This window comes from Tachysurus vachellii, chromosome 7 (assembly GCF_030014155.1).
Source record: "Tachysurus vachellii isolate PV-2020 chromosome 7, HZAU_Pvac_v1, whole genome shotgun sequence".
NCBI lineage: Eukaryota > Metazoa > Chordata > Actinopteri > Siluriformes > Bagridae > Tachysurus > Tachysurus vachellii.
The window spans coordinates 21,194,914-21,221,164 of record NC_083466.1 but is presented as its reverse complement, the minus strand read 5'-3'; the positions used below and the strand labels follow the sequence as shown (position 1 = coordinate 21,221,164).

Below are 26,251 nucleotides of genomic sequence, written 5' to 3'. Positions count from 1 at the left end.
CTGAACCCAGCCAATGGACAATCTCACCCAGAGATACTTAACCAAGGACTAAAACAAACCAACGTAACCAGAAATATAATTTCCTAACATTCAATATCATAAAACACACTCTCACTTGTGAAATGTAATCCCTTGCTGTCTGGTTTTTATATTTCGTTAGTTTGAACATCCAAACGCAGCACAGAAGTCTGGCATCGTCCATGCATTTAAAATACAAGACCCCTGTACAAAGATGGCGGCGGTTTTGACGCATTTTTTAGGACCCCAAGGCGACATCTATGTATAGATATCTATGGGTTACCATGACGTAAAGTGGGCGTGTTTCCAGAGGTTGTAACGAGTGGTGTTGCTACCCCTTTAACAGATATATACACTAGATGTCGCCTTGTATAGGGCAGTACATTGAAACGAATGCGTCAATTGAGCCGCCATCTTGGTACAAGGGACCCCCTCCTCTTAATGCATTAGCGTCAATGTAGATAAAGAAATAAAATCACCATAAATCGTCATGAATGCCATTTTTTGTTTTTTTTGTTCGTTCCACAGGTCAGACATGTATTTATCATTGAGTCCACAGAAAAGTTAAGGTTTTGATATTAAGATAATCTACTTTTTCACAATATAATGCTTACATATAATAAGTTACATTCTTCCACTTGAGTAAACTTCAAATGAACAATCACTACTTACCTTATAACCTACTGCATGTAACACTGCTACAATGGTGTGACTATACATGTTCATTTAAACATTTAAATTGTATTGGTTTATTAAATATGACACACAAAGCAATTTGCAGGTGGAAGCAAATCACAAATTTGAGAGGAACATAAAGACTGTTCAATCTTTTATTTATTCCTTTCCCACAATACTTTTGCCACATTAAATAAGTATGTAATGAAGTCACATAAACCAAAAAAAAAAAAACAAAGTTTGACTTTGAGGCTGAACTATAGTATATATGAACTATAACTATGTATAGATATCTATCATAGATATCTATACACTAGAAGTCGCATTGGGGTCCTAAAAATGCGTCAAAACCGCCGCTATCTTTGTACAGTGCTCCTTTACCACAAATGCATGGACGATGCCGGACGTCTGTGCTGCATTTGGTTGTTCAAACGAAAGAAATCTAAAAACCAGACAGCAAGGATTAAATTTCACAAGTGAGGATGTGTTTTATGATATTGAATGCTAGGAAATTATATTTCTGGTTACGTTGGTTTGTTTCAGTTCTTGGTTAACGACCGCAGCTAATCCACGCTAGTTACCCATTAGTTTTTGACAGTTAGGAAAACAGACAATGTTTGTAGATTCCGAAGCTCTTAATACGGACATTAAAAATTGACCCATGATTTTTTTGCTTAAAGGTGAAGACCCAACTTTATGTATGTTTTATAAGATTCCCTTATCTGTCAAACATATTTTATTAGATTGTCCAGGACTTAACACAAGCAGAATGTATTGTTCATTTGAAGTTTACTCAAGTGGAAGAATGTAACTAATAAACTTACACCTATTAGCACTATGCATTATATTGTGAAAAAGTAGATTATCTTAATATCAAAACCTTAAATTTTCTCTGGACTTAATGATAAATACATGTCTGACCTGTGGAACGAACCAAAAAAAAAAACTAGAAATCACATTCATGACGATTTATGGTGATTTTATTTCTTTACCTACATTGACGCTAATGCATTAAGAGGAGGGGGTCCCCCGTACCAAGATGGTGGCTCTATTGACGCATTCGTTCCAATGTACTGCCGTATACAAGGCGACATCTAGTGTATATATCTATGGATATCTATGTGCCCGACAGACACTACAAAAATCTCGATATTTCTTCTTCTGTGTGTCAGCAGCATAAATGTACACAAGCGCCACCTTGTGTACCGGAGTATTTCTGTTATTTATTGACGCATCTAATATCACGGAGTGAATTTGCACTTTCAATCTGCTGAAAATCTCCTGGATATAAACTTCGATAAACGTCCCGGTTTGTACGAGCTGACCTGTCAGATAAAGGCGCTCTTTTAGCGTATTTAAGCGTTTACTGAGAAAATATTTTAAAATATTTAATAAATTTTTATTTACTATAAAATTATTTTATTATTTTAAGTGTTCAGATGAGATAAATGTGTAATTGGTATAATATTATTTATCTTGTTAAACAGACTGAAGGAAAAATAATCATCTGTCATTCAGAGATGTTTATTCATTTGATGCTCCTGACTGTTTACTTGATGGAATCTCAATCAGGTAACATACCCTGTGTGTGTGTGTGTGTGTGTGTGTGTGTGTATGTGTGTGTGTGTGTGTTTGCATGTGTATGAAGTGATTTTGCGGACAATATTAAAAAGGAATGGCAAATTATTTGTCGTTGTAAAAACCGTGACATACCTGACGTCGCGTACAGAGCCTGACAAAACCCAAATGTTATCGCAATTCCCTTTGCAGATGGTTTCCAATGTCTGAACGTAAACCTGTCAATCATTGTTGGGGGGCGTATATTATATTATATTATGAGGCGTGTTTATATCTGGAAGTGACGTCGTTCACGGTCAAGCGCCTCGTCGTCAGTGAACAGGACAGAACACGTGAATTATTTTTCTACTGATTACCTCTTACTGTAAAGACATATAATTTTAGACCGGTTAAGTGAGTTTGTGTCTGTTCCAGAGCTGCAGAAGCTGGGAGATTGACTTTGTCATTATAATGTTAAAGACTTATTTTTTTCTGTATCAAATGTACAAACAAAATAGACAAACAATCTTATTTAAAAATGTAAACAAATTAACATATTTGATGGACATACCAATAATTACCCATCAGAAAGATAAATCAAGAGAAAAAAGTAACAAAGAGAGACTTATTTAAATTAACTTCATCAAAAAGTGAAATCAGAGTAAAGGCTTTTGTATTATTGTATAATGTTTTATACATCTGTTTTATTTTGTTTAACCACTGACTAAAGTTGGGATTTGATTTAAACTGCCTACTTTTATGAATGAAAAACTTCAAAAAGTTAACAACAAAATCTAAATGTTTGTTCTCCAAAAAAACTTGATTAGCTGCACTGTAAGGGGTGGAAGTATAATCTCTCTGGATTGTAACCAGTTCTGTACATCTCTCCAAATGGGTTGTACAAATGCACACAGAAAGAAAGAAATGTCTAAACTTTTAATATTAGTTTCACAAAATACACAATTATTTACTTCAAGATTTAATTTTAATCTTAAAATTTTGAAGTTAACTTTCTTAGCCTTCGGAGGAAGAGGAGTAAATAGATACATTTTAATAGGGTGTGGGTAAACTGCTTTTTAATTTCTTAATTTTTTTAAAAAAAAAAGGTTAATTAATGTCAGAATATTTCAACACATCCTCTTTTTATAGGGTTTTGGAAAATGCTTGTAAAAGATTTCTTACAAATCTATTTGTACATTTTCTATCACAAAAATCAATACCTTCTAAGGAGAGCTTTCTAAATACTGAGAAGGCCTTGGAGTACTCTATCTTTAACCATTAGTTACCAACAGACAATACTGTATACTGTTTTGAAAAAATAGCATTTATTTGCACAAATTTGCACTATTGCACAAAACTAGGATAAGGGATTAAGCCTGGATATCTTGGTGATCCTGGCTCAATTTATCCGTGATCCGGTTGCACTAAAGCTGGATTAGGGGGCGGTACAATGTTATGGTATAAATTACCATGGAGATTTATTCTGTGGAGCTAGCCTGCTCCAGACCAGGATAAGTTCCAGTATCTATTAAATCTCATCCCTTATGTCAGTCAGCAGTCACCACAAACGGAAACCAATAGTTATTCCAGTGCACACTATACATTGTTATCACATATAACTAGACCCACCGTCATAATTTAAATGTTTGTGATCATTAATTTAAATCATTTTGGATAAATGATTATTTTTAGATGATTTTGCTGTCATTATATGACTTAAATGAAGTCATAATATTGTAACCTGTTGTTTTAAAGGAGGACAGTTGTTAAAATGACAGCTGTGGGGCATTTCGTGGAATGGTTCTTCAGTATGGTTTCACAAACAAGGACATAATTAATCTTTTGGCACATCAGCATCACATTGTCATACTGTAAGTATCAGGACTGTAAAAAGAATATGCATCTTTTCCGAAGAAAGCCACCCTCCACTAGGGTTGGGTATCAAAAGAAATTTTCCGGTTCCAATTCCAGTTCCAGTTCTGCCTTCGATTCCCGGTTCTGATTCCGATTCCATAATAAAAGAAATGTGAAAAATAATGCACAATACAGAAACAATTCCATTTGTGTTTATTAATCACTCTTTAAACATTTTAAACAGAGCATTTCAATTCATATCAATTTAAATTTAAATAAATCCAGCATCAAATTTAACATCCCTACCCTCCACCCTCATAAATTTATGCCTTTTTCCTTCTTCCTCAGTGTGGCCCTAATATTCTCTCGTATAAAATACACATTCCATATAAAAACTACGGTGGCTGAGAAGTGCAAAACAAATTAACAAATCCGAAAACACATTGGGGGGCACGGTGGCTTAGTGGTTAGCACGTTCGCCTCACACCTCCAGGGTTGGGGGTTCGATTCCCGCCTCCGCCTTGTGTGTGTGGAGTTTGCATGTTCTCCCCGTGCCTCGGGGGTTTCCTCCGGGTACTCCGGTTTCCTCCCCCGGTCCAAAGACATGCATGGTAGGTTGATTGGCATCTCTGGAAAATTGTCCGTAGTGTGTGATTGTGTGAGTGAATGAGAGTGTGTGTGTGCCCTGCGATGGGTTGGCACTATCCTGCCTTGATGCCCGATGACGCCTGAGATAGGCACAGGCTCCCCGTGACCCGAGGTAGTTCGGATAAGCGGTAGAAAATGAATGAATGAATGAACGAAAACACATTAACAAATCAGAAAACACATTAACAAATCCCAAAACACTAACAAACCAGAAAACACATTAACAAATCAGAAAACACATTAACAAGTCCCAAAACACATTAACAAATCAGAAAACACAAAGACATTTCAGACAACCCGGAAGCGGTTGGTATAGTTTGTGATTGGACAAGACACCTGTCACTCAAGGTATACATGAAGTTCAACAGTCTGCCGCAGGGAAAAGTTGGAATGAATGGATGGAATGAATTACTGTGGATTAATTCTGTTAGTTTCTTATATTTAAACGGAGAACTTTTCACATTACACATAAGATTCCATACCTGTATATCTTGAGTGACAGGTGTCTTGTCCAATGATTGATAACTTTCCATTCAAAAACGATACACTACCGTTTCTGGGTTGTCTGACTTGTCGTTGTGTTTTCGGATTTGTTAATTTTTTTTTTCGGATTTGTTAATTTGTTCTGGGATTTGTTAATGTGTTCTGGGATTTGTTAATGTGTTTTGGGATTTGTTAATGTGTTTTGGGATTTGTTAATGTGTTTTGGGATTTGTTAATGTGTTCTGGGATTTGTTAATGTGTTCTGGGATTTGTTAATGTGTTTTGGGATTTGTTAATGTGTTCTGGGATTTGTTAATGTGTTCTGGGATTTGTTAATGTGTTTTGGGATTTGTTAATGTGTTTTCGGATTTGTTAATGTGTTTTCGGATTTGTTAATTTGTTTTCGGATTTGTTAATGTGTTTTCGGATTTGTTAATGTGTTTCCAGATTTGTTCATTTGTTTTCGGATTTGTTAATGTGTTTTCGGATTTAAAAAAAAAAAAAAAAAATTTAACACAAAAAAACCCCAAATTCCTCTGCCACCAGAGGACATATTTAACATATTTGGTCCCTCAGCAACCGACCACTGTCGTCATCAGGGAAGATTGCCGGATTGTCCCAGTCCATGGCTGGTGGCACTCTGGGGGCCCTCTCCTTCCTCAGGCAGGCCACATTGTGGAGGACAGCACAAGCCACAGTAATGTCACATGCCCTCACATGGCTGACCCTTAATTTGTGAAGGCAGTGAAAGCGTGCCTTCAGGAGGCCAAAGATCATTTCAACTCTGGCCCTGGTCCTGGCATGGGCATGGTTGTAGGCCTGCTATGCTTCCTGGGGGTCTGTGAAAGGTGTCAGGAGAAAAGGCTGTCTTCCAGCAACACACCAGAGAATTCACCCGTCAACACAAAATCTCATCATTACTACCTCATAAACACAGTGTTATTCTTGACACAGTGATATTCTTGACATGTTTAATCTACATCACACACACACACACACGAAAAGAGACACGTTCTTTATCACACAAGAACATTCAATGGAGTCAGTGAGCAAGTGACCTTGGGTCCTTTGAAAGGCTCTATATAAATTAAAGTGATTATTATTTATTTACCATTTATTTATTCAATTCAATTTTATTTTATTTATATAGCGCTTTTCACAATCGTTTCATTGTTTCAAAGCAGCTTTACATTAATAAAAGCAGGAGAACACACAGAAAAATCGGTGGACAATATAAGACTTGGAGTACAACAGCTAAGATTAAACCGTACTAGTGAGCGTAGTAATAATGTAAGACTTTGATAAATTATCAAAGCCTTATACAGTGATGGAGTTTCTGTACACAATTTCACTCATATCTGCAGTCCATTTCAATTAAAAATTCAAATGTTTCATAATCAGAGTACAACTGCGTTTTTGGAGATGTGAATTAACTATTTGGATTGTAATTGTGATGTTTTAGCGGAGCGGTGAGTGTGTAATTGTGCACTACTTACGCATTCAGGTGGTCTGCAATACTTTGCCACGCTTTTTCTCTGTGCTTTATCACTGTGGTGGTGTTGCCTTTCTTCTTAATTATGTCTTTTGCCTCCTCTTATGCCTCCATGAGGATTTTTGCCTCCGACAGGGAAAAGTACGGCACTCTAGTTGCCATGTTGAATCGGTGAATCTGTGATCGGTGGCGGGTCTGTTTGAGTGAGCCGTGAGCGCGCACATATCCAGGATTGGTTTCACCTGGCTTGATGAATCCGTGTCTGCTCATCCTGGCTTGGTCTTTGTGCAACCAATTAAGCCTGGACGCACTTGTTTTGGATTCATTGAGCTCAGCTCAGTCATTTATCCTGCATGTCTTAATTCTATTTTTGTGCAACAGGCCCCTGAGCTAAATGCCTGTTACTACACAAATAACACCTCTTTTCTATCGTAGTAATGTAGAGAGGCAGCTACAACAGCGTTTTGCTAGTAACAGCTTTTAGCTCAGGGGCCTGTTGCACAAAAGTAGAAGTAGAATGATTTTAGTTAGAATGTGTGCTTTCAATTTTGGTTAAATATGTCCTGCGGTGGCACATATTGTCCTGCGGTGGCGTATATATATATATATATATATATTAGGGCCACACTGAGGAAGAAGGAAAAAGTCATAAATTTATGAGCCTGGCTCTTTCTGTGGAAAAGATGCATATTCCTTTTACAGTCCTGATACTTATGACAATGTGATGCTGATGTGCCAAAAGATTAAGTATGTCCTTGTCTGTGAAACCATACTGAAGAACCATTCCACGAAATGTCCCACAGCTGTCATTTTAAAAACTGTCCTCTAAAACAACAGGTTACAATATTATGGCTTTATTCTCAAAGTCTGTGAATTTTCTTTTTTTCCCTCTGTGGCCCTGATATTCTATCATTTTATATACAGCCTTATAGTCTATGGGAAACTGTAAATTATCTAATGATAGCAACATCATCTAAAAATCATAATTTATCCAAAATGATTGAAATTAATGATCACAAACATTTAAATTATGACGGTGGATCTAGTTATATGTGATAACAATGTATAGTGTGCACTGGAATAACTATTGGTTTCCGTTTGTGGTGACTGCTGACTGACATAAGGGATGAGATTTAATAGATACTGGAACTTATCCTGGTCTGGAGCAGGCTAGCTCCACAGAATAAATCTCCATGGTAATTTATACCATAACATTGTACCGCCCCCTAATCCAGCTTTAGTGCAACCGGATCACGGATAAATTGAGCCAGGATCACCAAGATATCCCGGCTTAATCCCTTATCCTAGTTTTGTGCAATAGGCCCCTGTTCCCTATTGTTAATTGTTATGTCTAATTAACCATGCCGCATTGCTGATGGCAGCGCGGAATCATCGTCAGTGTATCGTTAGTGTACCCTCGTAATTTGTCCTGTTTAGTTTTGTCTATGTTCCTGTTTTATGTATTTACGTCATTAAGTCCTATTTATTTGAAGCTATCCTGTATCTGGGTCTGTCTTCCTCCTCCTGGTGTGACAAAACCTTTTGCATTTCTGTTTAAAGTCCATCGGTATTTGAATTTTCTGTATTCCAAGTTACAACCCTGCTATATTTTAATCCTAATAGCAATTCCCCATTTGTTATTTAACTTCTGCCTGACCAAAAACTTAAATATAATCACAATTCCCTTTACATTTACATTATCTGCATGTAAACCTGTCAATCATCCATGGAGGTGTGGGTTTATATTATGGGGCGTTTTTGTATCTGCACTGACGTCATTCACAGTCGACCTTTGGCCCGAACAGAATATGTGCAGTTTTTATTTACTCTTTAACTCAGTGTGTTTTATTAATTTCATAAAGAAATATGTAGAAGACTCATTCGTGCATCTCTATAGGGATCATGAAGACAAAAATGAAGGTCAGGCTCAGTCCTACAGAGGAAGAACATCACTGTTTAAAGAGGAGCTACAAAAAGGCAACGTTTCACTCAAACTCTCAGAAAAGTTATATAATTATATCAATAACTCTGTAGCTCTGGGTCATTGAACCTGTCCAAAATTTCTAATTAAAAGAGGAATTTGTAAAGATTGCAGTAGCTCATCACTATTATTTATAACTGTTGCAGAATGTGTTAGATAGTCAAGTAATAATAACGCAGTTTACAGATGACAACTTTATTTCTAAAAAATGAACATCAAATACCATTAGCTCTGCATTCTGTTAAACAATTTTCTAAAGATTAAGGTTTAATGTTGAATCTAGTCATATGGGAAATGTAAACTCTACATAGCTGCACACTAAAGTTTTTATACAACATTCAAATTAAGAAGGAAATAAAGAGTGTGCACATCACAGAGGACCTCTCCTGGACTGAAAACGCAGCAGCACTGGGCAAGAAATCACAGCAGAGTCTCTACTTCCTCCACAAACTGAGAAGAGCCACGCCCCCATAATGCACACCTTCTACAGAGGCATCAAGAGTATTCTATCGAGCTGCATCACTGTGTGGTATGGTGCCTGCAACGCATCCTGCCGGAAGACGCTACAGCGCATAGTGAGAGCAGCTGAGAAGATTATTGGTGTCTCTCTCCCCTCCGTCCAGGACATTTACGAGACCCGTCTCACCCGCAAAGTCCACTGCATTGCAGGTGATCCCACCCACCCATCACATTCTTCAGTCTGCTGCCATCAGGGAGAAGACTGCAGAGTCTCCAGTCCAGGACCAACAGACTGAAAGACATCTTCATTCATCAGGCTGTCAGGAAGCTGAACTCGCTCCCGAAGTTGCCCCCTTCCCTTTTCTTTCCCAGGCACCATAGATCTTTGAACCCACCCCACCCCTCCATACCCCACACCCACAGCTCCTTCCACTCCCCTTCCCACTAACATATGATGACATGTACCAGTCACTTTGTGTAACATTGTTCTGCTCATCTGCACTTGCACTTTATCTGCTATATGCCTGCTTATTTAATTTCTATTGTTAATATTATCTGTATGCACCTTGGGACTGAGAATAACGCAATTTCAATTCTCTGTATGTACTGTACGTGCGCAAGTTTGATAATAAAGCAAACTTGAACTTAAGTATTTGGGAATCATTATTTCTAAAGATAGAGAAATAACAGATAAAAGTATATGGATAATATAGATAAATGTAAATTAATTTACAGATGGCTGCAGAGACATTTTACAGTTTTTGGCAGGATCCATCTGTCTAAGATTGATAGTTTATCCAGGATCATTTACCCAGCCTCCTCTTTACCCACAAACATGTATGATAAAATGAATAAATAGGGTAAATTTTAAATTGAAGTCCTTTAAATGGAGGTATATTTATATGGAAGAATAAGTGTCAATACGTTACAAAAGAGGATCTGATTAAAAAATATGAAACTGTGGAATAAATGCAATTGATTTCAACATTATAAATGGTGTTTAAAATTAAAATGGTTAAAGTCCTTCATCCAAAATAGTCATTATTTTTGGTATGGTGATGGAAACTTTTACTAAGAAGCTGTTTGTGAAGTTCTGACCGTCTGTGTGCAGAACTAGAAGTTGATTGTGACTAGAAATTGTTATTACCAGAGATTGTTTGTATAAAATATTAGAGGGTCAGAATGACCTGGGGCCTGTTGCACAAAAATAGAATTAAGACATCCAGGATAAATGACTGAGCTGAGCTCAATGAATTCAAAACAAGTGCGTCCAGGCTTAATTGGTTGCACAAAGACCAAGCCAGGATGAGCAGACACGGATCCATTGTCAGGGATCAGCGCGGACCTTTGGACACGTGCGAATGTTTTTATTATTGTCACGTGTCTGCCACGCCTTCGTCCGCTCCTCCCTGTCTCCTCACCTGTTTCCCATACTGTGATTGACAGTGTGTGTGTATTTATGTGAGCCACGTTGCCGATGGCAGGGCGGATTCATTAGTGTATTTAAGTTAGATTAAGTTACGTTAGTTCCCCGTGTCGTGTGGATGTCTGTTTGTTTCCCTTGTGTATTAAACCCCTATCATTTGAAGCTATCCTGCCGACGGGTCAATCCTGGATATGTGCGCGCTCACGGCTCACTCAAACAGACCCGCCACCGATCACAGATTCACCGATTCACCATGGCAACTAGAGCGGCGTACTTTTCCCCGTCGGAGGCAAAAATCCTCATGGAGGCATAAGAGGAGGCAAAAGACATAATTAAGAAGAAAGGCAACACCACCACAGTGATAAAGCACAGAGGAAAAGCGTGGCAAAGTATTGCAGACCACCTGAATGCATAAGTAGTGCACAATTACACACTCACCGCTCCGCTAAAACATCACAATTACAATCCAAATAGTTAATTCACATCTCCAAAAACGCAGTTGTACTCTGATTATGAAACATTTGAATTTTTAATTGAAATGGACTGCAGATATGAGTGAAATTGTGTACAGTAACTCCATCACCGTATAAGTCTTTGATAATTTATCAAAGTCTTACATTATTACTACGCTCACTAGTACGGTTTAATCTTAGCTGTTGTACTCCAAGTCTTATGTTGTCCACCGATTTTTCTGTGTTCTCCTGCTTTTATTAATGTAAAGCTGCTTTGAAACAATGAAACAATTGTGAAAAGCTCTATAAAAATAAAATAAAATTGAATTGAATAAATAGATGTGCTAATAATAATAATCACTTTAATTTAAAGTGACCCAAGGTCGCTTGCTCACTGACTCCATGGAATGTTCTTGTGTGATAAATTGTCTCTTTTCGTGTGTGTGTGTGTGTGTGTGGTGTATGTGTGATGTAGATTAAACATGACCGGGCCAAAACGGTCCACTTTTTACATCATGGCTGTGTCAAGAATAACACTGTGTTTATGAGGTAGTAATGATGAGATTTTGTGTTGACGGGTGAATTCTCTGGTGTGTTGCTGGAAGACGGGGTGTATGGCTGCCAGCCTTTTCTCCTGACACCTTTCACAGACCCACAGGAAGCATAGCAGGCCTACAACCATGCCCATGCCAGGACCAGGGCCAGAGTTGAAATGATCTTTGGCCTCCTGAAGGCACGCTTTCTCTGCCTTCACAAATTAAGGGTCAGCCATGTGAGGGCATGTGACATTACTGTGGCTTGTGCTGTCCTCCACAATGTGGCCTGCCTGAGGAAGGAGAGGGCCCCCAGAGTGCCACCAGCCATGGACTGGGACAATCCGGCAATCTTCCCTGATGACGACAGTGGTCAGTTCCTGAGGGACCAATATGTGTTGAATTATTTTAGTTAGTATGTGTGCTTTCAATTTCGGTTAATAGGCCCCAGTTGATATATTGATATGACTTCAGGCTCAACTACCAAACTCTGAGTCATACGTAAATTTAGTTACAACATTTGTTTTTGAGAAAACTGATTTCTTTAGTGGCACATGGCCACTTAAAAATCTTTAAATAGAAATTCTTCTTTGTGAAAAATGACAAAGGCCACCACTTGGCAACATGCTACAGATGCACAAAGCACATAGAAATGTATAAAACATATGCATTAAACTGGCAGTGTGTTCAGAGAGGCTCAGAAACTGCAGCTGCAAATTCTTCTGCATACTTCACACATTAACAAACTTGAACGACTGCATGGTGAAACACGCTGCAATCTGAGAAAAGAGTGTGCCTCCAGAACAGTGTGACTGATAAATGCCTGTTGGAAACTACTAACATGTATTTAACTTTAATGTTTGCCATGAATGACCTGTATTTCTTTAATGTGCCCGTAAATGTTTTTTTGCAGTACACAATTATTATAGATTTTTTCTGACAAAAACAAATGTTTTTCTGTAAAAATATGTAAAAATTCAGTCATGTTACATACACAGAATGTAGTGATATATTGTATTTGCTCTCTTTTTTTCACTACAATACAGAGAGTTTACAGGTTATTGGTCCAGAACAGCCTCTTATTGCTGTAGCTGGTGAAGATCTGGTTCTGCCCTGTTTTATCAAACCCAACATCAGTGCTGTGGACATGACAGTGGAGTGGATGAGAATAGAGGAAGTGGCTTCATTAGTGCATCTCTATAAGAATCATGAAGACAAAAATGAAGGTCAGGCTCAGTTCTACAGAGGAAGAACATCACTGTTTAAAGAAGAGCTACAGAAAGGCAATACTTCACTCAAACTCTCAGCTCTCAGAGTCTCTGATGAAGGAAAATATAAGTGTCTTGTTGAGGACAAATCCTGGTATGATGACATCACTGTGAACATCATTGTAGAGGGTAAGATCAATTTCTGTGATGAAGGTTTCACAAAATTACAAAAAAAAACTAAATTTTGCTTTGTCTTGGTTTTAGTTTTTAGTGTTGGACCTCTGTTGGGAAGATTTAATTACTGATGTTTTATTATTATTTATGTTTTCTTTTCTAATTGATGTTTATTACTGTCTGTTTGTATTATTAAAATCTAATATTATTTTTTTCTTTATTGACTGTAGCTCATGGAAGCCACCCAGTGATAATGATGGAGAGTTATGATAACTCAGGAGGGATTAGTCTAGTCTGTGAGTCCAGAGGCTGGAAACCTGAACCTATTGTCTTGTGGCTGGACAGAGAAGGAGTCACTCTGACTGCTGAAGATACACAGATACACAGAGACACTGAGGGCTTCAGTGTGAAAAGCCGCATCACTGTTTATGATTATAGCGACTCTAACAGGTTTTACTGCAGACTTCAGCAACAACATCACATGATGGAGACAGAGATTATCATCAATAGTAAGTGTCTGTGAATATAAAACTTTTACACTTAAGTTAGATTGTTACATTGTACTGTAATAATTACAGATTAATGGTAATAAATAATGACAAATGAACTTGATGAACACCATTTACGCATCTGAACTTACATGTTATTTTTATTTTAGCTATTAACAATAACTACAACACTGTTGTGTGTAATAATACACCTTGTACCTATAAATTAGTTGAATGGTTTAAAATATGTGATGTGTTAAATGTGGGTTTATTTTAGGTAAAGTCTTTGATGCTTGGAAGTGGATTGTTGGGATTTCAGTTTCAGCATGTCTTATTGCTGTTGGATTGATCGTAACTGCAGTTTGTCAAAAGAAAGGTAAAATTTAATTAACTTTATTTAATAACACCACAACATTAAGTTATACTGCAGATTATAAAAAAAGCCATTTTAGACTTAACATAATTCATTGAGATAGAACTTTTTACACTTTACATAAATATACAATGGATATAAAAAGACTTTCATTCTCAATGTGAAATTGTAAAAGTTTAAAAATAAAGTAAAAACAAATAGAAAAAATGTAAATATGTAAAAAAAAAAATTATTTACAAGAACCAGTTTGCATAAGTTTTATAAATCTGTCATCAATGAAATTAATCTGATTAGTTCAAAATAAAGATCAGCTGGATTTTGTTCACATCACTAAGAACAGGATTTCCCTCCAAAAATGTGTAAATTGTCAAGACAAAAACTTGCCAAGGAGTCTGCTAAGAGACATGCAGCAACATTAAAGGAGCTGCAGGAATATATGACAAGTACTGATTACTCTCTTAATGGTTTATTTTAGTTTATATTTTTACATCACATCACAAATCTGTCATTTTAACTGGGGTGTATAGACTTTCTGTTCCCATCATATAAGCAGAAAATTACAATCCACAATCTACAGACATTGTAATCCCAGATGTCCAGTAGAGGACAAAAGAGGACATAAGAGGACATAAAATGATGATAGTGTATGCACAAGTAAATGCTGCTAAAAATAAATCACTTCTAAACAGAGTAGAGAAACAGATAAAATCTACTTGTTAAAAAATAAATAAGTAAATAAATAAATAAATAATAAAAAACACATGGAAGGAATTCTTTAATAATTCTTTTATTAATATTTTGCTAATTTTTCTCACATTTACTAATTTACTGTGTGTCACTCTCTATACATTTTATAGCTTAACCACAACACAGCCAGCAATCTGTCAATCTTTTGTATTGTCAGTGTTGCAGTGCGTAATCAGGTTCGATTTGTTTATACATAGAATTTCATCTCTTTTTTATCCACAGAGATGCAGAAGCAGTCCAAAGGTGAGAGAGAATTTCTTTGTGCTTTTAAAATTATACCTATGTAACTGTGCAAATTGTAGTTAGAACATCTATGAAACAATCAACAGACTCCAACCTCCAACAAACAGACAATTAAAATCTGTTAAATAGTGAGTTATGTCTTCAGTTATGTGTTCACACTGAATAAATGTAATCACAAAGGTATCTGGGAAGTGTGTGAGGTTGTTTAGGCTGCAGTAGTGATGTAGATTTCACACAAAAAGTGTTTAAAACAGGTTTAAAACAATGTTAATACTTTACTGAAATATTACAGACAGGGTGTGTGTGTGTGTGGTCAGAAGTAAATAAATGACTGAGATGGACTACTATTCTTACTGATGACAAAATGATCACTAAACACAGATATCTGACATTTTAACAGGGGTGTATAAACTTTTTATTTCCATTGTATTAGCAGAAAATTACAATCCATAATCTACAGACATTGTAATGGCAGATGATCCACTAGAGCAGGGGCCTTCAATCTTATACACAAAGGTCTGGTGTGGCTGCAGTCTTTTAAAGCATAAGAATAAGAGGCGTTGCTTGATAACTGAGACTGGATATGAGCTGATTAAAGTGGAGTCATTTGTGTCTGAAAGCCTGCAGCCACATCAACACTTTGTAAGTAAGATCGAACAGCCCTGCACTAGAGGGCACAAAATACAGATATAACAGTGTGATGGTAGTTTATGTACAGATAAATGCTGCTACAAATAAATCACTACTAAACTGAACAGAGAAACAGATCAAATCTACTCACAATATTATTGGAAATGAATTATTTAATTCCATTTAATTCATTAAGCTTTTCGTATATCAGAACAATATTATAGGAATCTGGAAAGAAAGTGTATTTCTTTTTATAAATCAATTCATGAAAGAAAGAAAGAAAGAAAGAAAGAGAAAGAAAGAAAGAAGAGTTAATGCTATTTGAAGGCCAACTACATAGTGCTTTTATAATACATTCATAAACACATTAATGAAACATTTATGACAAACCTCTGTCAAAATGTCTAGAATAAAATTTTAAAATTTTAAAATAAAATTTTAGATTTTAAAAGGAAGATAGAACAATGATTATTATAATAAGTTGACCTGATCTGAGATATGAAAATTCTTGACACTTGGAGAATATAGAATGTAATGAATATGAATTTGATTAACACTTCTAGATCATTAACATGATTTGTCTGGCAGTCATATAGGCTTCATAAAATCAATAAGAATGCTCTATAATAGATATATACCACAGTATAGGGCAAAAATGTGTTCATCTGCCTTCTGTGAGGTTTATTAATGATATCTACTTCTTACAAGATCATGGAACTGAATGGTCAGTACATTTGTACACATTTTAATAGAGCTCTAGTCTAATACAGATTTTATCTATGAAGCACACATGCCAGACTAATTAATAATTTTAATGTCATTAAGTAATAATAATACATATATTCACTTTTATGAGGTTGTTCCTACAGGACCAGTTGACCAGAATGAAATTATCTTTTAAAATGTTAATTTCTTTTGTCAAATTAAATTTTGTTAGAAGATATGAAACTATTATATGTAACATGCAATATTTAGTATGTAATATTTCCCCTGTATGCAATTTAGTGGATTACATTATTTTGTAGAATAATAATAATATAATTTACAAATAATTCAGAGCTGAACTGAACAAACAAATTAGATCAACCTAAATCTGGTTTCTACACACACTTCTTGAATAGAAAATAATAATATGTTAAACAGTATCCATAAAGTATCTAAGTAGATCTCTAATATTAATATTTTTCTCTTTTTAGAACTGCAGAGACTGAGTGTGGAATACGGTAATTACACCTGATTTTGTGAAAATTTAGGATTTTCTGTGTGTAAAATTTACAGTTCCCTCCAAAGGTGTTGGGTTGTAAAGTCAATTGTATTTTGCTCTACACTGAACACTGGTTTGAGATCAACCTGTGAACATGCAACAATAGATCAGATTTTCAGCCTCCTGACATTTACAGCTAATGTGTGTATGTGTTAAACAACTCAGAAAATGGCACCTTTTGTCTGAACCCGTGTCTTTTCAAATGATAGAAATGATTGAAATGTGACTGATACTTGTTTCTAAGCATTGGGTTTAGCCAATGCAACACTTTGGGAGGATCTGAAAAAAAAGAAAGAAATGTGACGATGGTAGTTGATGACAAACATTGTGAGAGCTGTGAAGAAAAACCCCAAAACAGCATTCAGTAACATCACAAACAACCTCCAAAGCAAACCCAAAACACACTGCCAGCAAAATACTGGACTTAATCAGGGGGAAAGTGGAAGGTTTTATATTGGCCAAGTCAAAAACCAAACCTTAACCAAACTGAGCAGCATTTCACCTCCATTTCACACCTAAAACTAACAATAACTGAAAGAAGCTGCAATACAAGTATTGAAAGCATCACAAAAGAAAAATGCAGTAAATGAATAAAAAATTAAAACGTTAGTCATTTTTGTACATTATTGTATATATTATGATGTTGTGTTTGTTTAATGTTACTTTATTTGGACTATATTGTCATTAAACTACATGTTTTCACAGAGTTATTAAAGAAGAAGCAGTATGCAGGTAAGAATAATTCTTTACAGTTAAAGGCCCCAGATTAAAACCATCCTAACTGTAATAATACAGCACAGAACTGCCCACTTTAGGGCTTTTGTTGCCCCACATTGCTTCCACATGCTCCTCTGCTTTCAGGTGCGAATCCACACAGGATGCAAAACAAACATAGAGACAGAGACATAAGCAGGTCAAAGTCACAGCACAAACCTCATAACACAAGCAGGTAGCAACAAGTAGCCAAAGTACAATAATAGTCCACCAGCGCAGGTCTTTAATCCACGATGGTCACTGTCCATAAACAGGAAATAATACACACACGGGAAATAATCCACGGGGAAAATGGGAGAGCAAAAATAGTGAAAAAAAAACAAACAGAAAAAACACCAGAGCCGAAAACCAAAACAAAGTGCAGCAGCAAAAAGAGCACGACTGAAGTCCACAAAAACAGGTGAAACAAAAAGGAAAAGTAACTCCAACCTGGTAAAAGTCCACTCGGGCAAACAGCAGCGAGTCCCTGAGAAATAACTAGAACAGGAGGACGGTGAGAAAACTCACAGATCACGACGTAACTGTAGAGAGATCATCTGGTGAAAATCACACAGAAACACTTAAACAGCGCTGCCGGGATTCAGTGGCTGCTGACCGGTAAGTGACGTCACCAATGACCGCCGCAAACTGGAACTCCGGAGGAATCCGCTGACATCAAGTCAATATTCACATCTATTTTTTCACTGTTCACTAATTCACATTCAATATTACAGTGTTTCAGCATAGAAAAGTCAAGTTTATCGTCCGTGTTACTCAGTGTTAGGTAAAGACAATCGAGCCTGGAGCATGTTGTACAGTTTTGTGTCCTGACATTAAATAAACACACAAAGGTTTTAGTCCAAATTACAGACTTGGAGTAAATCACTGTTCTTTCCCCTTCAATGTTCAGCTTTATGATTTGATTGAATTCAGCTTCACTGGATGATGATTTAATATTTTTACCTGTTTACTCATATCACACACTGTGTGTTTCTCTCAGTGGATGTGACTCTGGATCCTGATACAGCTCATCCATATCTCATCCTGTCTGATGATGGAAAAGAAGTGACACATGGAGACACACGACAGAATCTCCCTGATACACCTCAGAGGTTTAATTATTTTCCATGTGTTCTGGGAAACCAGGGTTTCTCCTCAGGGAGATTTTATTATGAGGTGCAGGTCAGTGGGAAAACTGAGTGGATATTAGGAGTCGTGAGAGAGAACATTAACAGGAAGGAGTGGGTGATTACACAGATTCCTCAGGATGGATTCTGGACTGTGTGGCTGAGGAATGAGAATCAGTATGAGGCTCGTGCTGATCCCCCTGTCCCCCTCACACTGAGAGAGAAGGTGGAGGTTGTGGGGGTGTTTGTGGATTATGAGGAGGGTCTGGTCTCCTTTTATGATGTGAAGTCCAGATCTCATATCTACTCTTTCACTGCTCTGTCTTTCACTGAGAAACTCTATCCATACTTCTATTCAGGTTTTAATGAAGGAGGTAAAAATTCAGAACCACTTATCATCTCTCCTGTATTTAAGACTGAATGAATTTTCACCTCACAAATTTAATCATCTATTAAATGTTGAGAATAAAAAGTTAAAAGTTAAATTTTAGAAACACATTTTCCCTTTTAAAATGCTGTACATATTATTTTAATACCTGGTTTTAATTGTAATCCTACAGTCTGTTATTTATGATTATTAGGGCCTGAGCACCGAATGGTGCGAAGCCCTATTGTTTTTCCTCGGGAGTATTATTTTTAGGGCCTGAGCACCGAATGGTACGAAGCCCTATTGTTTTTGCTCGGGAGTATTTTTTTTTTTTTCCCCACACATTGGCCAATTGGGGTCCCTTAACATGCTCGAAAACTCTTGAAATTTGGCACACACGTCAGAGTCGCGCGACACTAGGATTGGACAAAGGTTGGAATACGGGCGTGGCAGGGGGGCTCTGTAGCGCCCCCTGTAATGCAAAAACAAACATTGGTGCACAGATCGGGCAATTATGTACGCACATGTACGAGAGTTGGTACGCATATAGATCTCATCGACCCGAACAACTTTCGCGCTCTAAACTATGAGCTCCGCCCAACAGGAAGTCGGCCATTTTGGATTGTTTTATAAGTGCATGCGGTGAACTTTTAAATACTCCTCCTAGGGAATTCATGCGATTGACATCAAACATTGTGAACATGATGCCAAGACATTGCACTTGCTAAATTGCGAAGTGAGTTTCGATATCTCGAACGGTGCTGCCATGGCGAGGCGACAAAATTATGGCGAATTCAGAGAAACAGAAAGTGTCTAATATCTAAAGCAAAAAATGTCTTATTGTGATGACACGCGGTGTGTATGTTCGGCCAAGGATTCCGATCGCATCTATGTGCTTATTGTGAGTCCCAGGTATAGCGCCACCAACAGGCCCCAGGAAGTGTGTCAGTCACAAAGGTGGATTTTTTGTCAGCTTCATGCAGTAAACTTTTAAATACTCCTCCTAGGGGATTCATGCAATTGAGACCAGACTTGGCCAACATGGTGCAGAGATATTGCAGATGCGAAATTGCGAACGGATTTTTGATATCTCAAACACTGTTCTCATGGTAACGTGTCAAACTTTACTTTCTTTTTCAGGCATATTTAAGTCTTTTGGCGTGCTTAGATTAACTTGAAATTTGACACATACATCACATTTGTCGGCTGTTAAGTGTGGACAAAAAGGTCAGACAAAGGTGTGTCTCTTAAGTGGCTCACTAGCGCCCCCGTTTGTCTAAAATGTGGGGTTTCATTTACCTACAGTCCCCAAATGGGTCAGTAACAACATAAAATAGTCCACTGATATTTACCCACTTGATGCACTTGCCCACCGTGCATTGTTTTCTGGAAGGCACCGTATAGCGATGAACAAACGTGCGAAGGCCCGTCATCGCTGCTTGCAGCTATATTTTTTTTTTTTTTTTTTTTTCCCCCCACACATTGGCCAATTGGGGTCCCTTAACATGCTCGAAAACTCTTGAAATTTGGCACACACGTCAGAGTCGCGCGACACTAGGATTGGACAAAGGTTGGAGTACAGGCGTGGCAGGGGGGCTCTGTAGCGCCCCCTGTAATGCAAAAACAAACATTGGTGCACAGATCGGGCAATTATGTACGCACATGTACGAGAGTTGGTACGCATATAGATCTCATCGACCCGAACAACTTTCGCGCTCTAAACTATTAGCTCCGCCCAACAGGAAGTCGGCCATTTTGGATTGTTTTATAAGTGCATGCGGTGAACTTTTAAATACTCCTCCTAGGGAATTCATGCGATTGACATCAAACGTTGTGAACATGATGCCGAGACATTGCACTTGCTAAATTGCGAAGGGATTTTTGATATCTCGAACGGTGCTGCCATGGCGAGGCGACAAAGTTATGGCGAATTCAGAGAAACAGGAAGTGTCTAATATCTAAAGCAAAAAATGTCTTATTGGGAAGACACGCGGTGTGTATGTTCGGCCAAGGATTCCGATCGCATCTATGTGCCTATTGTGAATCTCGGACATAGCGCCACCAACAGGCACCAGGAAGTGTGTCAGTCACAACAGTTGCATGTGGTGAACTTTTATATACTCCTCCTAGGGAATTCATGCGATTGACACCAAAAGTGGTCAACATGATGCCGAGACATTGCACTTGCTAAATTGCGAAGGGATTTTTGATATCTTGAACGGTGCTGCCATGGCGAGGCGACTAAGTTATGGCGAATTCAGAGAAACAGGAAATGTCTAATATCTAAAGCAAAAAATGTCTTATTGGGATGACACGCGGTGTGTATGTTCGGCCAAGGATTCCGATCGCATCGATGTGCCTATTGTGAATCTCGGACATAGCGCCACCAACAGGCACCAGGAAGTGTGTCAGTCACAAAGGTGGATTTTTTCACAGTTGCATGCAATGGACTTTTAAATAATCCTCCTAGAGGATTCATACGATTGACACCAAAAGTGGTCAACATGATGCTTAGACGTTGTAGATGATAAATTGCGTAGGGATTTTTGCTATCTTGAACGCTGTTCACATGGCAAAGCGTCAAACATTACTTTCTTTTTCAGGCATATTTAAGGCTTTTGGTGTGCTTAGATTAACTTGAAATTTGACACATACATCACATTTGTCGGCTGTTAAGTGTGGACAAAAAGGTCAGACAAAGGTGTGTCTCTTAAGTGGCTCACTAGCGCCCCCATTTGTCTAAAATGTGGGGTTTCATTTACCTACAGTCCCCAAATGGGTCAGTAACAACATAAAATAGTCCACTGATATTTACCCACTTGATGCACTTGCCCACCGTGCATTGTTTTCTGGAAGGCACTGTATAGCAATGAACAAACGTGCGAAGGCCCGCCATCGCTGCTTGCAGCTATATTTTGACATTATGATTGTGGAACTTTGTCATTACAAACCACATATGTAATAAAGATCATTTACAGTTTACTCTGAGTTTTACTGAGGAATTTAATTTGATCAATAAAATGTATAAAGTTCAGCTGCTGATGTCGATCAGATGTAGATAAAAACAAACAAAACTCTGTTTCAATTTTTAAAACTTCATCAAACAACCAGATTTTTTTTTTTATTTAGAAATGAAAATCTAATTTCGGTCTTTTGTCATGCTCTCCTTGTCACATCCAGGGAAGGAAGGAGACAGACCCATATGCAGGATAGCTTAAAAGGAATGGGGTTTGATAAATAGTAAAGACACATAAAATGACAAGAACTAAAACAATACAAATGACGAGACCTAACCTTGACTAAACGTAACCAATGATTTCGTAACCTAAACGTAAACTAAACTAAACGTAACCAACGATGGCAGCGCGGCTCACTTAAATACATAAGACAATGAGACACAATTAGGAACAGGTGTGGAGGCAGGGAGGAGTGAACGAAGGTGGGGCAGACACATGACAACAACAATAACAATAACAATAGCACATGGCCAAAAGTCCAGGCAGATCCCTGACACTCCCGCCACACATTGTATTTCTCACGCATAAAAATATATCATATATCATATATTTAATATGCCACAGCGCCCAAAATGTACTGTATCTGTCCCCACCGCTCTCTCCATGGAACCAGGCAGGAACCAAGCATGAACTCCTCTGGAGTTCTTAGTTGAGCCTGCCACTTATCAGCCAATCAAAAAAAGAGGCTACACAATAGCCAATCAGAAAATAGCACTATTGTATCTGGGTAATATTTAACGCAACAACCAATGAAAAAAAATCATATCCTGGAATTGTTCAACATCCTCCTTCATCCACAGAGAAAACCACTGGAGCTGCGAGCATCACTTTGAGCACAGAGTAAGTTGTGATCTCCTGTTTTAATGGTACAACAAATTCACAACTTGTTTGACACAAACAATGACATTTTGACTGCTGTTAGAGACGTTTCCCAGATAATCAGCAGCAGTGTCTGTACCTCAGCCAACTGTTTTACAGCCTGTTCACTGACAACACCTGCTCAGAACAAATCTCAGAAAAATAAGGCCACTAACCAGAGTTGGGAGTAAGTCACACATGTGCAAGTCACAAGTAAGTCTCAAGTCTTAACCTTCAAGTCTCAAGCAAGTCCGAGTCAATTTTTGTTAGAGTCAAGTCAAGTCAAGTCAAGTCAAGTCACTGCTTTATGTCAAGCAATTCAAGTCAAGTCGTTGCTTGAGTCAAGCAAGTCACTGGCAAGTCATACAGATGTTTGATGATTTAACTAAATGTATATATTAAACAGTTAAATCTACAGTATTTATGGACTATGAGAGTTTTATTGGCACCAGAAAATATTTATTTATTAATATATTTATTTTATATATTTATTTTTAAAAGGTGTCCACATACAGGTGAGTTGTAAATACAATAAAAATCTAAAAATGAATAAAAATCAAAACAACAAAGAATAAGATGTAAATGTAACTGAAATAAGGCACCATAAAAGCATGAAATGTTTCAATATGCCTCAAACATGCCAGAAGACCATGGAAAAGTTTATATAAAAAAAGTACAATGGTTTCTTTGCAACCAAATGGCATTTTTTGAACAGACATTCCCTTTTAATGTGACATGAACACATCCTTACATTAGATCCTTCCTTTTTAACAACAGAATAACAACAACAATCAATCACGTCAATCAAAAAACGTAAATTATTGAATCACACAAACGAGAGAGAGAGAGAGAGAGAGAGAGAGAGAGAGAGAGAGAGAGAGAGAGAGAGATGATTGGAGTGAGAGTAATTTAATTTAATTTAATTAAAGGGATAGTTCACCTAAAAATGAAAATTCTGTCATTTTCTCACCCTCATGATGTTACAAACCTGTATAAGTTTCTTTGTTTTGACACACATGCAGATGGGAAAAAGAATACTATGGAAGTGAATGGGGCTCATGAATGGTTTGGTTACAAACATTCCTCAAAATATCTACATGTGTGTTCATCAAAACAAAGAAATTTATACAGGTTTGTAACATCATGAGGGTGAGAAAATTATGAAAGATTTTTTTTTATTTATGGGTGAACTATCCCTTTAATTTGAATGTGTGTGTGTGTGTGTGTGTGTGTGTGTGTGTGTGTGTGTGTGCGAGACAAGAATATGGCTGTGCTTTATAGTTTTTTATTTTTATATTTATATTTATGTTTTTTATATATAATGTGCATCCCATAAAAAATCCATACGCTTTTCACTCAAAGCCTAACACTGAAGACCAATTATAAGTGTTATTGCAAAACAGCTGACATTTCCACATAAACAGTGACCAACCATTTACACTACATTGCGCTTGCAAAAAAATTAAATTTGATAGAACTTTGTCACTCAATTGTGAGCGATGTGGTCGCATTCTGCTGTTCTTCTCTTCTCATCTTTCACAAAATCCCGGTACCCGAACTTAATTATTTTTGGTGTAGCGCCTTCCATGTTTAGTCACGACTGTTAAAGTTTATTAGTTAGTGCGCGCGCTCCCTCTGCTTGCCTGCTGCGTCACGTGGTTAGATTACGCTCTTGCGTGCGTTTAAAAACATTCATTCATTCATTCATTTTCTACCGCTCATCCGAACTACCTCGGGTCACGGGGAGCCTGTGCCTATCTCAGGCGTCATCGGGCATCAAGGCAGGATACACCCTGGACGGAGTGCCAACCCATCGCAGGGCACACACACACACTCTCATTCACTCACACAATCACACACTACGGACAATTTTCCAGAGATGCCAATCAACCTACCATGCATGTCTTTGGACCGGGGGAGGAAACCGGAGTACCCGGAGGAAACCCCCGAAGCACGGGGAGAACATGCAAACTCCACACACACAAGGTGGAGGCGGGAATCGAACCCCGACCCTGGAGGTGTGAGGCGAACGTGCTAACCACTAAGCCACCGTGCCCCCCGCGTTTAAAAACAGATTTAAAAAAACAAACAAACAAACAAGTTATTTCGAGTCATTTAACTCAAGTCCGAGTCAAGTCTCAAGTCATGAATGTCAAGTCAAAGTCAAGTCGAGTCTTTTTGTAATATTTGTCAAGCAAGTCTCAAGTCTCAAATGTGCGACTTAAATCTGACTCGAGTCAAGTCATATGACTCGAGTCCCCCATCTCTGCCACTAACCAAAAACACTACATTGTCCATCCATCCATCCATCTTCTATAATTTAATATGTTTTGTTTAATTCAAATATTAAGTTTTGGAATGTTTTATGTCATACATTTTTTCTTTTAACGGGAGGCAAGTAGGGATGCACTCTCTAGTCATAATCTCTCTCTCTCTCTCTCTCTCTCTCTCTCACACACACACACACACACACACACACACACACACACACACACACACACACACACAAATGAATAAAAAGAGCATTGTTAGTACAGCAAGTAATTTATTTGTTCTGGGTTAAAGCGCATGTAATCTCACAAACAAAATCTCAAATGTAATCTCTCAATAAGTAGGTTTACTAATCCACTGTTTTTCCTCCAGTTCTCACTTTTCACTGCCGTCCACAAACATTACTCTACAGATGACTGGAAAGAGTTTGCGGCGAAGCACCCAGAATGCCTAGAGGTAAAAAAAAACTGTACATCATCGACGGAAAAAAAAAATAATAGTAATAATAATAATAATAATAATAATAATAATAATAATAAGCCTTTATTTACTTACTTGTATATTTATATACTATACATTATTTTACATGTTAAGATGTAAACATGCACAGAGATCCCTGTGGGTATAAAAGGAATACACTTTGAGATGTAATTAACTTGCAGGATGATTGAGGATGAGGATGTCATTCAATTCTCATGAAAAACAGAAAAACAGGCTAAAACAGTAGGTTTTGGGGTTAAACAGCTAGTAAATAACATCCACTGGTATCTGAGTGTTGTCAGTCATTACATATGTGTCTTAATTTATATTATAAATCACATATGCTGGTTCTTCTGCACAGGCTCAGTGTGTACAACCCGGAAAAAGACAGGAGTGGGCTACCCTCAGCTGAGTGCTGTAATCGAGTGTGCTGATGCTGCACATGGCCTGGGTGGACACATCATCTCTGTGAGATTCACTTATCTAACTAGTCCAGGGCATTTATTTAGGAGAGCAAATCTTCTTGCTAGATTTTAATCAGTTTCTTTATGCTTTCTCACCCAGAATGGAGGATGTACCTGTCCTGGTGATGTCTCTAAGGCTTTTGGTATGTTTCCCTGCTCTGGTATATGCCCCGTTCTGTGTATTGCACAGTGCTAGCTTTTTGCTTGTA

General features: G+C 37.6%; 2 protein-coding genes across 3 annotated transcripts in view; both read left to right on the top strand.

The window, feature by feature from the left end:
- Nucleotides 1-26,251, top strand: part of LOC132849238 (GMP reductase 2-like) — a 40,002-nt gene that overhangs the window by 11,173 nt on the left and 2,578 nt on the right. The window contains exons 4-5 of the mRNA XM_060875494.1: nt 25,940-26,046; nt 26,143-26,185. Coding sequence (XP_060731477.1) covers nt 25,940-26,046; nt 26,143-26,185 — 150 coding nt within the window. The remainder of the gene's footprint in view (nt 1-25,939; nt 26,047-26,142; nt 26,186-26,251) is intronic.
- On the top strand, nt 1,939-19,106 carry LOC132848846 (butyrophilin subfamily 1 member A1-like). Of its 2 annotated transcripts, none has more exons than XM_060874893.1 (9): nt 1,939-2,002; nt 2,181-2,265; nt 12,625-12,975; nt 13,191-13,469; nt 13,726-13,824; nt 14,791-14,811; nt 16,638-16,664; nt 17,411-17,437; nt 18,459-19,105. In XM_060874893.1, the coding sequence occupies exons 2-9, from the start codon at nt 2,214-2,216 to the stop codon at nt 19,007-19,009; spliced, it is 1,407 nt and encodes a 468-aa protein (XP_060730876.1). In that variant the 5' UTR covers nt 1,939-2,002; nt 2,181-2,213; the 3' UTR covers nt 19,010-19,105. The 2 variants fall into 2 exon arrangements, with proteins under 2 accessions (XP_060730876.1, XP_060730875.1); XM_060874892.1 differs by lacking the exon at nt 1,939-2,002 and adding an exon at nt 11,651-11,950 and having other exon boundaries at nt 2,252-2,265; nt 18,459-19,106.